Source organism: Plectropomus leopardus, chromosome 19 (assembly GCF_026936395.1).
Source record: "Plectropomus leopardus strain MGB_pleo_1.0 chromosome 19, ASM2693639v1, whole genome shotgun sequence".
In the NCBI taxonomy this organism is placed as follows: domain Eukaryota; kingdom Metazoa; phylum Chordata; class Actinopteri; order Perciformes; family Serranidae; genus Plectropomus; species Plectropomus leopardus.
Genome location: NC_142194.1, coordinates 3,698,324 through 3,718,822, shown reverse-complemented (window position 1 = coordinate 3,718,822; position 20,499 = coordinate 3,698,324). Strand labels below are relative to the sequence as shown.

Here is a 20,499-nt window from a genome sequence, read left to right as displayed (position 1 = left end):
AGTGTGAATACTAACAGAGTACTGTAATATAATTACCATCTTGTGGTTGTATGCAGTGACAGTTAAAATCAAGACTTATATGTAGCATGAAGGTCGACAATACTTAAAATATGGAAGCAACAAACTCTATAAACACTGACGCTTCTCACACATCACAGTGAAGTCGACTTTTGACATTTTGGATATAAAATGTCATCACTTTATCATTTTATCCTGTTAGACTTTGTGTGAAATTTTTGTCATAATTAGCATAGGACAAAAAAAAACATGTTTTTTTGGAAAACATGTTTCCCAAAAACATGTTCTGTGAGGTCACAGCAACCTTGACGTTTGTGCCAAATGGGCTCAGTGTCCTTTGTCCGCCAAATTCTCACCAGTTTATCCTCATCTTAAAACGAACATTTGTGCCAAATTTGAAAAAAAAAAAAAATCATTTGTGGTGTTTTTGAAATATCATGGTCACAAGAATTAGACAAGGTTAAGAGTGACCTTCCCGTTTGACCGGCAAAATCTGCCGAGTTCATCATGGAGTACAAGTGGACGTTTGCGCCAAATCTGAAGAAATTCCTGGAAGGCTGTACAGAGATTTTGCGACAGACGGGGTCACAGTGAGATTTGACCACCAAAATCTAATCAGTTCATCTTTGACCAAGAATGAACGTTTGTGACAAATTTGAAAAAAAATCTCTCATGTGTTCTTGAGATATCGCGGTGACAAGAATTAGACAGACAGGGTTAAGTGGCCTCGACCTTTGACCACCGAAATCCACAATTCATTGAGTATAAGTGAATGTTTGTGCCAAATTTGAAGAAATTCCCTCAAGGCGGTCTTGGGATATTGCGCCCAGTTAAAGACAACATAAAAAAACTGTATTAGTTAATCCAGACTCTTCTGGCTTACTTTGGCACCGCAGTGCTTTGAGGTAAATGCTAAAAGAAGCATGCTCACAGTGAAAATACTGACATACTGATGTTTAGCAGGTATAAGCACTAAAAACAAAGTTCTACTACTTTTGCAGTAATTACTTGCTTATAAACTGAAGTACTGGACACCTTAAAATGCTGAATTCATGATGAAAGGTCAGAGATCACCAAAAGTTTTAGAATTTCTCTTGGGTGGAAAATCAGTGTCTGAACCAAATTTCATTTATCAAACGTGCTCAAAGAATAAACAGTGAAGTGAAAAAAGACTCATGCCGAAGTCATTTTATTTTATTACCAGGCAAACATTTGATCTTTATACAATGACATTTCTAGAAATTAAACATTCAGAGACAAATTTAAACCATCAGATGGAAACAAAATATTTAAATGGAAAGAAAACTGACAAATTAATTTCTTAAATACAAAAGAGATCTTTTTTTTCATTGCACTTTAACTTCATAAATACAACTCAGAGGGTTAACTTCTCTCGGCCCAAAGTTTCCTCCTGACTGTTTTTACTGCGGCACATTCAACTTTTTACTCTCCTGTTTCCAAACGTTCACTCTGATTTCACTGTCGATCGATGATCCGAGACGCCGGCTGTGCTACGATGGTTTACGGAAACCGTAACGGTGTCACATCGGCGTGATTAACGCCGCGTTCATGTTAGAGATGGATAGATGAGAGAGACCTGAAACAGTCTGTTTATGACTAAAGCTAAAAGGATCAGCTGATTTATCAATAAGCTGATAATTCGGCACCATTTTTAACTGACTGATCTTTTTTAAACAAAAAACCCTGAATATTCTCTTGTTACAGCTTCTCAAATGTGGCTGCTTTTCTCCATTTTATGACAGTAAGTTTTAAATATTTGGGTTTTTAACTGTTGGTCGTATAAATGGAGTTATCCGAATGGGCTCTGGGAAATGTAAACAGGCATTTTTAACTACTTTCTGACATCTTCTACACAAATTTAAACAAATAATCAAGAAAACAATCGCCAGAGCAGCTGAATGACTATTTTTGATAAATCTTATTATTTTTTCTGTTAACAAATTAATTATTTTTAGATGTCATTAGGTAGTTAAATATGCTCATTTCTCAGAGCTCAAGGTGACATCTTAAACTGCTTGATGTGTCAGAAACCAAAAAATACTTAATGTACCGTCACATAAAATAAAGAAAAGCAGCAAATGCTCACACTGGAGAGGGTTTTAGTATTCGTGTTTACAAATGAATGATTTCAACATATTTATTTTTCCTTAAGCTACTTGAAAAAGTGCATTTCCGTTTGTTTTTAGACTCAATTTAAGGTGAAAAAAAGGTGTGAAGACGAGAAAAAAATTTAAAATATTGTTTTTTTTTACAATTGGCTGAAAAATTGGTTTATTGATAAAAGCAAAAATGTGATAAAAGTATAACGGAGGAAGACTTAGATAATGAATCATGAACAAAAAGAATGCGTCTTAAGGCAAATCAGTGGCGTGAGGAATCAACAACACGAAAATGCTAAACACTTCCGCATCGACGCGATTTATATCGGTAACGATGCAAATATGTGACAGTTGCGATATGACGTCTGTTCTGCACAACGTGATTAGTTGATGCCTTCATTCACAGTGCAAAAGGAAAACAAACTCTCGAATTACGGTGGTTTTTCGCTACATAGTATTTGCATTTTGAGTAAGAGTGCTCATAACAGAAACAAAAGGTTAAGAAAACATGTATTTATGTGTGCATTAATTACCCTAAAGAGAAAAAAAACTGCAAAAACAAAGAAAAAATGTGAGTGTTAAAGTCTTTAAAACGTCCACTGAAGAACTGAAAACGTGTGTGTGTGTGTGTGTGTGTGTAACGATGTGGAAACTTTAACCTTTTTCTTTTTTATACAAAAAACAAACACAAATCTCAGATTTCCACGATGACTCTGACAGTTTTCTTTTCTCTGAGCTCCTTTATCGTCCTCTTCTACAGTTGTTTACAGACTCGGCTCTGGACAAAACTGTTTATTTCACCAACTTTCAATATTCTCTTAATAGTAGGGGACGGAAACTCGCACTAAATGTCCATTTTCTTCCTCTGAATTTTCTGTAAATTTGTTTGAAATCTGCGCTGAACTTGAGTAAAAACTTGGCTATCAACTAATCGTTCCAACTCTCCGTGACACGAACGCAGCACGAAGCATCCAGTGAAACTAAACGTGCTCATAAATAAGACAAGAAAACCCCTTTTGTAACTTGCAGACAATTAAAAAGACGGATGTACAGTATGGACAAGACATAAACATGATGGCCAGCCACGTCTGTGCCTATGATACATAACACTTTATTTAAAACAAAAAAACCCACAAACATGTACAGAGACTCTAAACCGCAGACTGCGAACAGTGAAATATATCGATGATTATGAGCGACAGTAAAGGTTTAAATCTTGAATCCTGCGACATTTGTTGGCAGCCTGGAAACGTCTCGTCTCTTCACAGAGAGGATACATGGGAGTATCAAAGTGCTGTTTGCTTGATTGTAATTTCCTCCTCGCCCCCCCTCCCCCCCACCCCCGACCACTTCCTGTGTTTTTCTGTTATGTCACACGGCTGGACTCGCTCCCGTGTTTCTGTCCAACAGTCTCTCGAGTCATAAATCCACATCAAATCCTCAGACTTGTTGCTACAGTTTGCTCTAAACAGTGAAAATGAAGGATGTGTTTTGTGCATCAAAAGGAAAAAGAAGTGACACAGCTTCGTTGTTTTCTCTTATATAAAAACAAGAATATTCATCAAGCTTTCCACCACGTGAGACGACGGGAGTGGACGGACACCACGGAGCGTGTCCGTCTTCAGAGACATTTTTTTATCCCGAGTCCATGTACAACTGCAGAGTTATTTTTCTGCTCGTTTCAGCAGCTCACGGTCTTTAGTGTTACTCGGAGCACCGGCGGGGATGGAAGGACGCAACACAACGCTTCACGCATTTCTCTTTTTTAATTTTGTCGTTAAAGTTTCGTATTTCGTCCAGCTCCAGTCTTGGTCCTTGAAAGAGGAAAACCACCATCATGTTAAAGGCTGAGATTTAAAACCAGAATCAAACAAAATATAATTCAAAAAGTCTGAACATAAACAAAAAAAAAAAACACCCGGTATAAAAACGTAAGAAACTCACAAGTAAAAACTTCCACATCTGTGTGAAAAATGTGTTCATACTCCTAAAATCATGTTAGTTTTTTAAGTGAGACATTTTTTGTGCACAATCTGTTGGATTTTTAAAGTACAGAAACCTAAAATGACCGTTCTACGATTATAATTTTGCATTTCTTTATCTTGAGATCACGAGCTTATCATTTTCATCACTGAGGAAACGAGATTTATCACGAGAATATAAGATAATAAACCTGTTATCACAAGAAAACAAAAGCTCGGTCCTGGAAGACGCTGTTTGGTGCACATTACCACACCAATCTTTGACAGCTTCTTTGCCTCCTGTTTGAAAAAAAGGCTGACTCATTTTAGTCGTGTAAAAAGTGCAAACACTTTAAAAAGATGCTCTTTCAAGTGACCCCAAATCATTTTTGCAAGATTGTTTGCAATGAGTCGACCGTTAAACACCAGAACACTGATGTTACCTCAGAGGAGATGCATCTGTTACTGCAAAGATTCAGCGTTTCTGAAGTCATCTTATTCAGATATGGCGTCATGTGACAGAAAGTAGTGAAGTTATAAAGATTTTGGGGAAAAGAGCATCGCTGGCATCGGGTCAGCATTAAGTTGTGGTATCAGCAGAAGTTGAATTCGTAGATCTGTATAGACACTGTGACTGCGTCTACATTTCTGCCCGATTAGCTACAAGATCTGAATGTGTAAAAGTATGTTGTATGAAAATGTATTTTCCTGTTAGAACTTCTTTTGTAGTTTTTTTAAAAACCAGAATGAGGTGGCAGATTTTTGAAGAATCACTTGTTGCTTTTTAAACACTTCAATCATATCGTCCTGTGACCATCAGTTCCTTCACAAAAATATATATATTTTGGTCTGTCGTTGTTGTTAAGTTGAAACTGCAATAACAAACTTGCATTAAAAAGACAAAAGTGAAAACAAGTGAACTCACCACGATGCTTTTGGCCTGTTCATCGGCCGCCTCCTGCATCAGGCTGGTCAGCTGACTGAGGTACTTCTGGTTCTCCTGCAGCAGACGCGGTGCAGCATCACTGAAGGAAACACACACACACACACACACACACACACACACACACACACACACACACACACACACACACACACACACACACACACACACACACAGAGAGAACAGAGAGGCCTGTTAGCTACGAGGTCATCACATGTCGCCTCCATCACATGTACAATGTATTTACTATTATAGAGAGGAACGCCTCGGGGAGAAAACCCACTGACCTAAAAAACCCCGTCCAACTATATTTACACGGCTGTAGCATGAAGACGATAAACAACATAAAGACGACATCGAAGTAACAAGGTTCTGTCTTATTTGGGATGTAAAAACTGTCGAGGGGTAATAATAATGCAGCAGCACATTAAGTTAAGGGTGCTCCTGATCACTGATCATTATCAGCAAAGGTTTGTTGTTTGATCAGTGGTCCTTTAGGAGCCATTAGACAGAAAACATGCAAGACAAGTTCTCTACACGCCACTTAAATGCCTTAAAGTTAAATTATTTTGTGTTCTCCGTTAACACTGCGATTAAATCAATATATCGTGAGTCACATGACTGCTCTGAATGACTCAGCGAATGGATCCGTTACCTGTCGTTTGGCCCGGGCAGGGAGGTGAGGGGATGTGGGGAGCTGACAGGTTGAGCCGACTGGGACCACTGAGAGACCTGCAGCAGGTTGGACGACTCGGGACTGGCCGCTATCGAGTTTCGTGAGGAGTTTTGAGCCTGAAGGAGACAGAAACATGCAGGAATAATAAACACACTGTGTTTCTCCTGCAGAGAGGAATGCAGGCAGCTCATCCTCACGCTGTCTGTTTGTGGTCAGTTAGAGGAGCCAAGTCTGCGGAGGCAACAGAACAGAAAGTACCGGAGCTGACTTACGAGCTGCAGACTCAAACACGAGATGACAGTGTGGAGCTAAAACAACTGACAGAAAATTCAACAGAGACTGTTTGACTTTCCAAATTACTGCACAATTCAGGATCATGAGCAGGGAAATAATGGCTTAAATGTAAACTGAATTAAAATGATCATAATAACATGATATTTTCATTATGATATTACATTTCCGACCTGCTCCAGCGTGGACATGTCCGACCGTCCGACAGCCCGTTACGACTGGAGCAGTTTTACAAACTGTCTCGCTCCTGCGAGGTTTTCCAACAAAGTACCTGTCATTGCGTGTGACCAACACGCACGCGACCGACCATCACATGTACTTTTAAATCCAGGCGTCACCAAAGGGCTCTTCATGCACCTCTGAAAACAACTCACCTCAGACAGGTGAACACTTTTACCTGCCTGCTGTGTGATGGAAAAACACTGGCAGCTGTGGATCAGCCCGCCACTTTTAAATGTAACTTTTAAACACTCTCGACAAGTATGTTATAATGGAGACGCAAATTCTTGTCACATTTGGTGATACACCGAGTCCAACACATCATGGAAAAACAGGACCAACAAAGGCATCATTTTGGGCTTTAAGATGTTGAAATGGACAATTACTTAAATTATTTAAAGACATTTTGTAGACCAAAGATTAATCAATTAATCAGGGGAGTCATTCACCGAAAGCTGATAATGAAAATAATCATTAACTGCAGCCCCAGGACAGTGAGGTTTAATTCAATTACAGGAGATAAATCTGATATACATCAGCCCGCATGCATCCATCATACTGCATAACAGAAAAAACACTTACACAGGCGATCTTCAGTAAATGCCAGAACTCTCTTTGTCTCTTGATCTGCATCTGCATCACTGTGTTGTCGGCATCCTTGATGCTCTCCAGAGTTTTCTCAATGCGTGGAAACAAGTCGATGATCTTCTGTTTGCTGATCAGGATCTTACTGTCAGGAGGAGACGTTAACATACAGCATTATGATGTACGTCTACATGGAGCCCACTGATCTGATTAGAATAGGTGCAAAAGCCCAAACAGATTAAAGGTGAATCAGCTTAAACAGGCCCAGAGTTTGAAACTTTTCGTAAATCGATAAAAAGAAAATTTGTATCATGCAAACAATGACGCTGATTCATCTCCGGCTGCGTTCTTTGTGCACATGCTCTGTACGCACATGAGCAATAAGAAATGCATGTGGAAATGTAGGCGGAAAAGGAAAAAGAGAGGTAAATATGTTTGAGGAAATAAATGGAGGGGGAGGCAAAAAAACAAATAAATAACTGCATAAATAATTGACCAATCAAGAAATTAAAAAATGAATAAATAAGTGTGTAAAATGAAAAATAAAATGGGATATTAAATAAATCGGGGAATTTATACGCAACATGGAAAATAATACATAAATAAATAAGCAAATAAATATGAAAATGAATCAATTGAAAAATAAAATGGAAAATTAAATTGGGAATTTGTTTGTTTGTTTTTGTTTTGTTTCAGTCCTCCATAGAATAAGAGCATCAAGACAACGATAAGTACTGTGCTGAACAGACGATCAATATAAATTTTAGTCATCAGTTTGACTTCAGCGTCGGCGCATGTAAACACCAGATCGTATGAGTGGACATCCCATGTAGACAGCTGACCCGAAATTTTCAGTCAGATTGAGAAAAAGTGTGCACGTAAACGCAGCTGTGGAGAAGTTCAAAGTGAATTCAGAGCTGTCATTTTCAGAGTAACACACTGATTGTCTGAGGAGTGTTGGACTCTCACCTGAGGTGTGTGTACAGGTCTTTAAGGACCTTGTCTTGGTTCTGGACCGTCTGGATGATGGCCTTCACCATCTCAGAGCTGTCACTGCTCACGTCTGGCTCCGGTACTGAGAGGGAAGCAGCACATTAACCACTGAACACCCATTTAACAAATGCATTGGCATCAAGTCAGCCACTAAATTGATAACAATTTTGATGAAGATGTTTCTTACTTTTGCATTTCATCTTCAGCTGCTTGTAGAGCTCGATCGCTTTTTCTTCTCTGCAATAAAACAAAATAGCCACATTTTTATTAGTATTTGCAAGACTGAATTCTGCAGCTTTGCAAGAGGCCAAAATAAAATATAAAACTGTAACACTCTTGAGAAAATAAGAGCTGACCGCAGTTCTTTCTGTGGTCTTACAAACAGCAGATTATTGTGAGATGCAGTCTGTTTAAAGTGCCGTTAGACGTCTGTCCCCACTGGTCTGTGTGCCCCATGGCACCAAGCGACACCAGACACTGCTTTTACACAGAGGGGGATTTTATTTAGGTAAATTCCCAGAATTTACTAAAAAAAAAAAAGCATACAAGTAAACAAAGTGACTTGTGTAAAATTTTCACGGAGGCCTGGGGGATGTGCATCAGTACTGTCAGGGTGAAAACAGGAATGACAGGAGTTTCGATGTAGTTACGGTGGCGTAAGATTTGGCTCATTTATATTAAAGCAACACCAAAAGGATGTATTGTACTTTATCGGACTGCATCCTGCTTTAATAATATTCCCCACAGTTACTGTGTTTACAATCTTTCATTTACTCCGTGTTACAAATTGACGGTGTAAAACTTTGACTTGCTTCATTACTGAATATAAAACTGTTCTGTAAACATTCACTTCGAATGATTCTTCAAATATTTCCTGTGTAAAAGGGGCAAATTTGACCAGTTAATGTTGCTTGATTAAAATGTCAGATGTCACAAAAATCATGAGCAACTTTTCTGCACACATTATTATGTACAGCTTTTTACAAACCAACACAAGAGGAACATTCAGGTTTAGCCAAAACAACAGCAGAAAGCATCACATCATCATCTATTTTCTTTCAAATCAACAAAACAAAGAGGAAATTGTACTCGATGATAACTGTGCAGATGACTTGTTGTAGTATCAAACCACATTAACACTCACAGCTGCTCCATCTTGTCTCCTTGGCGTCGAGCGTACGGACTCCTCTGAAGTTCAACTATCTCCGAGTGCAGCGCCATGATCTCATCGTCCAGATGGCTCACCTCTGCCACCTGCAGGACAAAGCAGGAATCACACCCAGGATTAGGATTCATACTGAGAAACACCACACTAACACAACTCAAATATACTGTTTTAAAAACGTGCATTACCTGTGCAAACGCAGCAGCTCGCTCCTCGTTCTCCTGCCAGGCTTTCAGCATCTTTTCAGAGGCTTTAAACAAACATCTAGTTATTTATATATTCTCATATGTTCTCCATTAGAGGGTCAAACATCAAATTCAAACAATCACTCACATATGCCATAATGCATCTGATCGCTGTATTTTTCCAGGTCGTACTGGATGCTGCTCTTGAAGAAGTCCAGCTTGGCCTTTAGCTGCTGAGAGAAGCCGAACATGCTGTTCTTACACCTGGTCAGGTTGGTGTTGTAGCGCAGGAGACTCAACCTGGAGGGGAGGAAGGAGACGATTAAGGGTTAAACAAAAAAAAAAGCACCATCAGAGACGATGCTCGGGTCACATCCCCACTAATGTAAATTGTAAAACCACGAAGGTGTGAAGCACATTTTATCTACTACACCGTTAGATTTACAAGTAAAAGACCTGAATTTGAATTGAATACATCATGTTTTGTAGTAAAGCAGTAACAGATTACATCTCGTGACTCACATAGCAGCCCTCTGTCCTTGGAAGAGCCGGCTGTAGTCGTCCTTCAGCCCACAGATGTAGCTCACTGCTTCACCCCAAACCTTCTTCAGCACCACCAGAGGCAGCTGCGTCTTTGCTTCTTGGACTGCAAAGTTAAATCAAGATCCGTGAGAGATGCACTTTGTGTTAAACAGAGTGGACAAACACAATGTTGCCTCTCAGCGGATTAAGTTGTCACCACAGTTCATCGCAGTAAAATATATAATTTGTTATAAAATAGTTGTTACACCTGACAAGCTAAGAGAAAGAAAGAAGCACGAGCGCAACCTGGAACAAGTTTAATACATTCAAACGAAGCATCAAGGTGAACTAAATCAGCAGGCAAATCTTAAAGTAGACTCACCTATAGTGTTGACTTTATCAGGCAGCTGTCTGGCACTGAGCGGACCTGAGTACTTGGTGATGCTCTTGTCAAACAGGTAGACGATGTAGCTGTCCCACCCTCTCTACACAGGAGAGAAGTAAAAAAAAACACTTATAAAGTGGACTACTATTACTATTTTATTTGAAACTTCCATACAAACGCCTCACATGAGACAAGGAAACAGTAAAATCTTCACAATCGAATATTTAAGGTTCCTGAGGACAATTATTTCAAGTGTTACAGGTTTTATTATGTATTTATACTCCCCCTCCAAGTCCCCCAAATCATGCTGGATTGGTGAGATCAGGAGATCATGTGATCACGCAAAAATCCAGCCCTGATTTGCTACGGTCTGCCCTGACAAGCTCCCACAGTAGCAACGGTATTTCCAAATCTGTACCAATGGACACCATTTTATTGTTGCACAGCGTGTACCATCATATTGCTCTTCCTTAGCTGTGACAAGTTTTTTCTTAATAAAATGGTTTGGTTGTTTTGCCTTATTAGCAATAGGCAATAAAATGCAGTCCAGGTCCAGGACTGAACACCTTTTGGGGATGCTGATAATCATATGGTCGGTGTCTTAAACCCCTAAACCCAGCAGAACACACACTGATGAAGGTTTTAAGAACAACAGAAATGTTGTTCCATCATCAAAAAATGTGTGGTTTGTATCTGTGCTGGACTTTTACCAGGTCAAATATAACCTGTGACTGGTGTTGGGAGGCCACCATTAGCACCTGCCAGTGTACTCCTGCAGGTGTATGTGCAACAGAGCATTTAATTACAAAATAAAAGGGTAAAAATCATGCCAAAAAACATAAACAGTGAAATTCTCAGCCAGTCGTGATAGCTGATACAACCGTCCAATCACCCAACCCCAGCAAGCGTTCAACTTAAGGTATTTTAAGGGAATTAGAAGGAAATTACAGCAGTCATTTAGCGATTTAAATTGTTTTGTCTTTCAGTTAAACGTCTATCAGCTTACCACTCCCTCGAGCACACACTGCGCAGCGGGCTTCCTGGGATCCAGCGACACTCCCGTCTCCTGCAGCAGCTCCTGGTTCACCACTTCGATCTTGGTCTCGGCCTCGATGCGCTTCTGCAGACTGTGGAGACTTTCGTCCGGCGTCAGCTGGAAGGAGTGGACCTGAGCCGTGGTCATGTTCAGGATGTGGACCACCTGAGGACACACGGGACAAGAACTTTTTAAGATTAAGTTTTGCTCATTGTTTACTGAAACATCTGATATACCGAAGGCCAGAAAAACTTGTGAGAACTTTATCACGTTGACTCAAGATGTGACAGTTTAACTCTGAGAGCACTTTAAGACATGAAATCACGTGTATTTTCTCCATAACCGAATATGGTAATTATGACATCATCAGACGATAAATAGTAAAAATTACAAATTCCATGGCAAAAGCCCAGAATGAAGTAATAAAATAAATGTTTTTATACTTTGATGGCTGTTTGAATGGGTTTCAATAGAACATTTTTGCGCTGAATGAAACGATTTAGTTTATTTTAGACTTATTGCAGGAGCTGAGCTGGAAGTTACAAAATTAAACAAAAATACACAATCTTGCTAAAATGTATGCCATCTGCATGAACACAGCTAAAAGTATCAAAAAATGAAGAATGAAAAGCGCCTAAAATGTGCAAACAGTCCCTAATGGTTAAAAAGGATTAAAACTGATGCAGCAGAAGCAAAGACATCGCCTTTTTTACTTAACTTATTCTTCTTTTCAGAATGCAACGTCACTTCCAATGAGTGAACAAACATGTTGTGCATCATTATTTGTTCACAACACCAAATATGAAAAAAAAACCTGTCAAAAACTGAAGGCTGACATTTAAATGTTCAGAATGCTAATCTTGTTTACTCATTCTCTCGTCAGATAGTGATTTTATCATTATTATTTCATTAAAAAATTAAAGCTCTTCATGGCTCATAATAACATTTTAGAAAAGACGTCTATCAGTTAATAGAGAGAAAATGTAAATGCCGGCTGACCCAGATACAAGTGGCTCAAAGCACTGATGACGGCTGAACGTTGAGATGAAACTGGCAGAAACTCACCTTCATGCTCAGTATCTGCTCCAGCACTTCAAAGCACATGGGCCTCTTAGTGTCGGAGCTGACTTTGCCTCCTCTCTGGACGGGATCCCACTTTAACATCAGCTGCAGCAGAGCCTCCATCGGCTCCAACAGCGTCCTAAATACCAGCAATTAAAATGTGTTCAAGGAGAGAAACTGGCAGCAGACACGCAGCCTGCGGCTCTCGTCTGTTTTCTCTTTCATTCGAGTGACTAATGGACAACAGTGAACTCTTGCTCTCATTGCAGTGTTTGAAGAGGTGTATTTTTGGCAGTGACGGGGTCCTGACCTGCTGAGATTGTTGGGGTAGGGGAGGTGTGTGGAGAACCGGACTTCTCCGTTCAGTTCCTCTACAGCCATGATGTCTTTTGGACCTTTATTCCTCACTTTGCTGGCCCTGTGGATAAAAAAAGAGAGGATGATGACGATGACGATGATAGAGACTTTACATTTAACTGATTCCTGTTTATTCTTTATACAAAGCAGAAAAGCTAAGCAGTAGGCTGATGCAAAAAAAACTTCAAAATTGAGTTGTTGCTTTTTTTCCCAACTATTCCCAGAAAACGATGGCACTGAACACTTGTAGAACTTTCTCGATGTTGTAAAGATTTTTAATAAACTGCATTTTTTCATGCAGGAATGATACCTGTCTAACGTACTCGGTGCTGGTGCAGCTGCCTCACTTCTGTTTTGTAAATGGTTTTTGCTCTGGTATTTTCTGTTATTTGGCACCGCCTGCTGGCACTCATTATTTTGCTTCATGCCTCAGTTTTCTTAATTGTGTTGCATATGTATGTAACTTACTTAAATCTTGTCATTTCACCTAATGGAAGAAATCCTACAGGCGTGGCAGTGAATGCACTTTTAATGCTTTTCAATCCTCGTGAGTTAAACACATAAAAAAGACTAAATGGAGACGACTGTGGTAGATCCCACCTGGTCGAAAAAAGTGATAGCGCACCATGCTCTAAGTTTTGTAATTACAGCTATTATAATTTGGGAGATTTGGGATGTAAACAGGAAAAAATAATGTTGCCAGAGAATCAGTTAAACTGGATCTGCCTCTTTTTCGCTGCATGTTTGGCTCTGCTTGAATTGACTCCCTTTAGGTCCTATTTTAATTAACAAAATGCAGACAGTTCCCCGTCAGTGTGGGTGGGACTCAACTGATCGCTGTGACGACCAGGGTTGGACATCAAGACTACGACCTCTGACACAAATTTTGGAATCAGGCGCTGAGGGTTTTAAAATGCTTAAACTGCCTCCATGAACTGTGTGTCACTGTGCTGGTGAGCGGCCAAATCATCGACCAAACTGAAACAACAAACGTCCCGTTGTTTTCACCAGCATGCACCTGTCTCTTTGACGTCACTCGGTGTCTCTGCCTCAGGTCTTCGCTGTCACTCAGCCTGCTGCAGACTGACGAGGTGAATCAGGGTGACTCTTCTCATTTATGAGCTAATATGCTTTTATCTACCTGATGAAATGAATCACCACATTAACATGTCATTAAGTTTTATGAGGTCAGCTCACCACTGCACGGGCTGAAGGTTGTGCAGGAACGGACGGAAACCGCAACTGCATTCAAAGACCATCGTGCCGAAGCTCCAGTAGTCCACGGTAACAGTGTACGGCTTATTCTCAAACAGCTCCGGAGCCTGCAGAGAAAAAGTGCACGATATGTTTGATTTGATTTGATGTCTGATACAGCTCTCAAGGTGTGTGATGAGATTAAATACCTGAGCCGCGACGTCAGCAGTGATCTCTCCGCTGATCATGATGCACTCAGTCAGTGTTTTAGGTTACATGCAAAAGGTAACGTGTTGTTGATTGCCTTTAGCAAAAGTTTTAATAAACTTTTGCTAAAGGCATTTAAAAGTTTTTCAGATGTTTTTTCAACATGTTATACTATAGTGTTTTTCGACATGCTATACTATGTGTTTTTATTTATTCATGTTTTATTGAAATTTTCACTTGACTTTATATTAAAAAAAAGTTTCAGGGAACTTGCTGTAAATGACTCTCAGAGTCACTTCAGAAAGATTTTTTTAAATATATTTTGATATATTTTAATTTTACTTATTTTTTTTTCTGTGCTTCTTTTTCATGTTATTTTGTGAATATTAGTGTGTTTTATTGTACATGGACCTCCCTATGAGCAGAGTCTTTCATAAAGTTTTGAATTTAATTAAACTGATCGAAAGCAATGTTATCTGTCGTGTCTACGTGTGTGAGAGCAGAATGAAGATCACGGGAATTCAAAACATAATTAGCTGAATTAATAGATGACGCAGAGCTGGGATTACCTAAGGAGAGAGAAAAGACTGTTTGCTCACCAGGTACTGAAGCGTGCCAACGAAGGAGGTACACAGACTGCCCTGGTCCAGGTCTTTAGCGTAGCCCAGGTCAATGATTTTATGAACAAGCTGCAAAAAAAGATAAATGTCACACAATTTCTTCAAGATGTAAAGTTAAACCGGAAAAAAAGAGAAAGTGTCAGCTTACCTTCCCGTTGATGTCTTGCAGCACAATGTTTTCAGGTTTAAGGTCTCTGTGGATGATCTTGTTTTCGTGCAGATACTGGATACCGGATCCTGCAGCAGAACACACAAGGTTTACCTGAGTGATGAGCTTCTTAAAAAAAAAAAACAACCCACACGTCTGAATGAACAAGCAGCACAGAGAGAGAGAGAGGCTGGACGCACCGACGTCGTTGAGTAATGAAAGCACTTCGCTCTCTTTCAGGCCGCAGCAGTTTTCAGGTTTGCTCAGCATCTGTAACAAAAACAAACATGGTTTTATCAAATCTGCAGGAAATCTCATCTGTTGGCTCCTCCGAGGCTCCTGTGCTGAATGTTTGTCACTTAAACTACTTTTGAATCAGACGCCAACACTTTCACTTTTACTTTTTCACTGACTGTGTGGCGATCTTAAGTCTCTGCAGATGATGAACAAAGAAAAATGTGAAACTCGTATCGGCTCACAGATGGAAAGTAGAGGTCCCAAACTGTCTGAGCTATTTCAATCATCTAAAACCTCCAGCTTGTCGATTCCTTTTATCGATGCTAGCATGTTTTTTTCCCCGACATTTGGGCAGTGCAACTCATGCGTCTACGCCGCTGGAAACTTGCAACAAGAAGGAGTCTTGGCAGAGAGGAAGAACCAGTCCAAAACAAGGCTTCACTTCACACAGTACGATAACAACGGTGCTGCTGTTAGTGTCTGTAAAATGACAATCTCACGACCCATCAGCTACCTGTCTGATGACAATTAACCCTCAGGGGGCTATTTCTTTCGTTTCTGCATGTTCTGAGAAAGGGGCCGGTAAAATAAGTAAATAAAACCTTATAGTTTGTAAAGTTAAAAAAAAAACTCAGTACGCGGTGCAAGAATCTACATCCAGTGCTCTAAATAAGTCTGTTAAATATTGTTGTGTGTCTGAAATGTTAAGTGTCTTCACTTTATGGAAGAATTCACCGACTCTGCTGCAGCAGACAGATCTGATCGGGGTAAACTGTGGGCGGGGCTCACGTGTTTTCATTATGGTGCTGCTCACACGGACGCAGAAATGGCCTCGTTACTTAATAAACCCGTTAATAAACGTGTAAAATTATCGTTCCTGTCACTGTGTGTGTGACAGGCGCAGCAGCAGGATCACAAAAACTGAAATGCTTTGTCTTATGCAAAAAAAAAAAGAAAACCGAATACCTACCCAATAAAAAATCCTCGAATAGCCTAATATTTGGGTCCTGCCCTATTGCCAAGCAACGGAATAACAGTGAAGCTGAAAACCTCTGTAGGACTACTTTTTTTCCATTCAGAAAACTCATCAGGAACCAATAAAAGAACCAATAAAGCATCAGGTCAATAGAAATGACAGCGCCGTTGGTTTTAATAAAATCTTAACTCCCGTCCTAATCGAGGCTGATACAGGAGTTGAGTGAAGCGCTGCTGCTCTGCAGGTGAACTCAAACTAACTGGACAATTTCTCACATTTGCTGTTAAAAAAAAGACATCAGAAACATTTTTCCTCATCTACGCTACATTTTGGGGAGTAAATAAACTGCTCTCTTAGTGTGAATGGAAAAAAAACAAAACACAAAAAAAAAGTTTCCGGGAGTCCCTCACCTTCCTCAGGTCTCCCCTGGAGCAGTACTCCATGGCCAACAGCGGGAGATCGTTCAGGGCGATGTGTGTCATTTCCTCCGGGACGTCTCGCGCCGTCACCACATTGATGTGATTCAACCTGAGAGGGACAGAAGGACGAGTCGGTCCCACATCACTATTTAATGATCCCCAAAAAGGTTTTGCAAAGTCATCCACCACTACAACACATGAGAGACGTCATAATTCATCTTTGGTTAATATAACTTTGATTATAATAATAACTTTGAATAGGTGTTGTCATGATGATAGCAGAACATTAATGTGTAATGTCTTTAACCCTTTAGGGCCCGCTTTAATATCGTATCGCTCTGCACACAAAATGCGCTTTTTATAATCAAAAAATATGATTTGTTATATTATTTTCTACTTTCATTGAGTTCATTTTTTAACCAACATCAGTCCTAATCATAAATATAAAATATTTTAAGAATTTTTTATATTAAGAATTTTAACCATTTAAATGCCAGGTTTTTTTCATGATGCCACTATGTTTTTAGATTTTAAAAAACACAAAAAAAATAATTATTTTCAATATACTGCATGCAAAGCAGCATTGACTGAAACAGTGCACCTAGTGGAAACAGCATGTGTTTTCTTAATAAAAATAACAAATTTCAAGGCAAAAGCCGAGAATGACACGAAGAAATAATACAGTGCATGATTTTATGCTTTGATGGCTGTGGGATCAAAAATGTCAGTTTGAATGGGTTTCAATGGTGCATTTTTTACACTATACAGTGTGAATTTTAGCCTTATTATACAAGCTGCGCTGTGAAGTCCAACATTAAACAAATGTACATAGTCTTTCCAAAATGTATGCGATATGGATGAACACAGCCAAAATTAATTTTAAAAAAAAGAAAGAAAAAAAAAAGAAGAGTGACAAGTGTGTAAAATGCACCAAACAGTCCCTACGGGTCATTCAATGTGCTACATAAATGTCCCAGAAAGAAAGAAGATGTATAAAAAATAAGTCATACTTTCTCATGATCTGGATTTCTCTGCTCCATCTGTCCTTGTTTCTCGGTGTGAGCTCCAGACGGCACATTTTCACAGCTAGTTTTTCATTTGTTTCCTACAAAACAGACAAACACACACCTCTTTATTATATCAGTGCATAAAAGCATAACAAAATAGAAGTTTGTGTGTAGTTTTGGAGGAGTTATACCACATATGTCTTCGTAAAATATCACAACAAATATGAGTACTGTTATTAATCTTAACAGAAAATAGGTGAGTAGTGACACATTTAGGATACTGGTTTAGTGTCTCACGTCTACAGCGACAGACTGACATGGCTCGACACTCACATGATGTTGGTACAGGTACACGTGGGCAAAACCGCCCATTCCCAGCCTCTCTTTCAGCTCCCAGTCTCCGCAGTTCTGGTTCTGCCTGAAGGGCGGTTTCTCCATTATTGCAACACAAGCTGGACCAAACTGCAGGTATAATAAAAATAAAAGAAAACATTAACATGACAAGGTAAACTAAAATGCATCATATTTATTTCAGAGGCATTTGTGGTCACAAATAGAGCTGCAATCATTAGTCAATAAATCAATTATTTAATCCACAGAAAAATTACTAGCAACTATTTTGATGGAAAGTAATTTAAGTTGTTTTTCAAGCAAAAAATGCCAACTCACCTTTCATACAAATATGCAGTCCAAAGTGCTTTACATTTCAAAACTGTTACAGACACAATTTAAAGGATGACATAGGGATGCATAAGACTGGATTTTTTTTGCCAATACCCATTCTGCCAATATATAACAACTCATTTGGTCGACAACAAAAACTGATGTCAATATATCCACTTTTTTTGAAAATTATACATCTTTCTTCCCTGAATCCTCTGACTGAATATACCTCCTTTTCTGTATGCCTGTACCCCAGTTTATCTCTATTTTTATATGTATTTTCACTTCTTTACTTATTTATTTTAAAGTCTCTTTATCCGCATTTAATATTTTTCATTTATATTCTTCATACATATATATCTTTAAGATATGTTGTTTTGGTACCTGTCCTGTATCATTTACCTGATGTTTTGTACTTGTACATTTTAAATCTTAAAAAATCAAAAGGAATCAGTTTGTCATATCCGCACAAATCAGCATATTGGCCAGTTCTGATTTAAAAGCAAATATCGGCAGATACCACTGAAGTGTCATCATACATCCAAACTGTACATTAAGTTTTGCAAGACTACAATATTACAGCGACGATGAGACAATAAAATATATTTAAAAAGTTTTTTAAAAAAAAAGAAAAACCACAAACAAAAAAGACATAAGTAAAGGTCTATAGAACAATTAAAATAGAAATAAATAAATTAGAATAATAAATAAATAAATATTAAAATAAATAATAATTAAAAAAAAAAAGATTGTTAAACTTGTTAACCCCTGTAAGAAGCCAGATTGAAAAAACAGGTCTTTAATTTACCTTTTTAAAATACCAAGAGAGTTTAACACTCATGTATACACTCATGAATATAGAGGTCATATTTCCAAGTTCAGGATGTGAGGATTTGCTGCTTTCTTAGTCTTACGTGATATTAAATGTAATATTTGTGTTTAGATTTTGGGGATGCTGGTTGGACAAAAACAGCACATTTCATTAAGTCTCTTCGGGTTCTAACATTGTAAACAGGTTTTTATCGATGTTTTCGAATATTTTAAAAAACAAATTATTAATCTAGACCATACGGTAATCTACAGGTTACCGGTACCGACTATAATCGTTAGTTGCAGCCTAAATTGATTGCGTTGTTTGAATTCCTGTCTAGCAAGCAAGCTGAACAACTCCGGGATGCGGCTACATCCTGGAACACCTGCCAAGCTAATGTCTCATTACATCGCTGCTTCCACATTACCGACGTCATTTTCCCCCCACAACTGTTGTGTGAAAACCACAAATGTAGTATTTTTGACTGAATAACACAGATATGACAAATACGCTTTCAAAACAATTAATTTATCTAAATTAGCTACGTTGGCTAAAACAGTTTAGCCAACCAACGACAGCCCTGTACTTTCCAGGAAACAGACGGCGCCAGCTCGCTAGCATTAGGAAATGAAGGCTTTGACGCCGCTCGTGCGCTGTTTAAATAAATGTTTTTGTTTTCAGAGAGACTTCGGAGACTTACCTGGTGTTTCTACGACGGTGTCATGAGCCGTGGTGTCGGTGTAGCTGCGTGCTGTCCGGTTGTTTTCGGTTGTTTTCGGGTCGATGCGGCGGCAGCAGCGTCAGTGTGTGTACTTTCCTGTGTGACGTCACCAGAATCCCCGGCTGTCTGCTGAAACTGAAACTGGGGCGCGTTCAAGAGCGCGCGCACCCGCTGTAAAAACCTTAAACTCATTTTACTCCCTTAGTTAACCTTTGGGATGTTATTTATTATTATTATAAAAAAAAAAATCCAGACCATATACTTAACATTAAGATATAACGTGTAACATTTAGATTTAATGCTTGATTTTTTTTTTGTTGAACTTTTCAGCGACCCAAATTTTATATATATAATAATTTTTAATTATTAAATCGCAGGTTGTTTTTTTTTTAGTGCTGTGATGTCATTTTTGACAGCAAAAGTTATTGTTAACCCTTTCTGTCAAAAACATGCAGGAAAACAACAAGCTACTGACCAAACCATGGCCCGAATATAAGCAAAATTTTTAATTTTATATATATATATAATTTAAAATTTTGCTTTATATATATATCCAAGATGTCATAAAGATATTTCATTTTTTTCTTCGCTTTTATAAAAATTATTTCCACAATCTACTGATTTCTTGCAATTTATGCAACATTTGTTACCAAGCTGCTAATTAAACATTCCAGGTTTTAAGAGTTAATGAGTAAAGAGTTAATGAGTAAATGTACTTTGTTTCGTTCCAACAATGACAGTCAGAGACATTTAAGCTTTCAAGACACTTTTATTTTCACCTTTGATGTCTCCCAAAGCGAGAAGCTCACTGACAATTTTCCTTGGTGAGTTTTTAACTAACAAAGAGTATTTAAAAAATATACTGACAAAGTCAAACATTCAAAACAGTGTATTTTATATGCTGTAAAAGTATTAAATTAAACTCAGAAATATACTAAAATCCATTTAACCCTTTGAAACCTGAGCTATTTTTTTATT

General features: G+C 38.6%; 1 protein-coding gene across 1 annotated transcript; it reads right to left on the bottom strand.

The window, feature by feature from the left end:
• Positions 1-1,191: 1,191 nt before the first annotated feature.
• On the bottom strand, positions 1,192-19,659 carry LOC121958640 (inhibitor of nuclear factor kappa-B kinase subunit alpha-like). Its single transcript, XM_042507710.2, has 22 exons — positions 19,501-19,659; positions 17,660-17,788; positions 17,330-17,424; positions 16,311-16,428; positions 14,888-14,957; positions 14,688-14,776; positions 14,519-14,608; positions 13,716-13,840; positions 12,472-12,579; positions 12,165-12,300; positions 11,070-11,264; positions 10,061-10,163; positions 9,679-9,802; positions 9,305-9,456; positions 9,160-9,221; positions 8,951-9,060; positions 7,994-8,043; positions 7,783-7,888; positions 6,811-6,958; positions 5,698-5,834; positions 5,025-5,124; positions 1,192-3,952 (listed from the first exon to the last, which is right to left on the bottom strand). Exons 2-22 carry the CDS (start codon positions 17,762-17,764, stop codon positions 3,887-3,889), a joined length of 2,289 nt encoding a protein of 762 aa, XP_042363644.1. The 5' UTR covers positions 17,765-17,788; positions 19,501-19,659; the 3' UTR covers positions 1,192-3,886.
• Between the last annotated feature and the right edge of the window lie 840 nt (positions 19,660-20,499).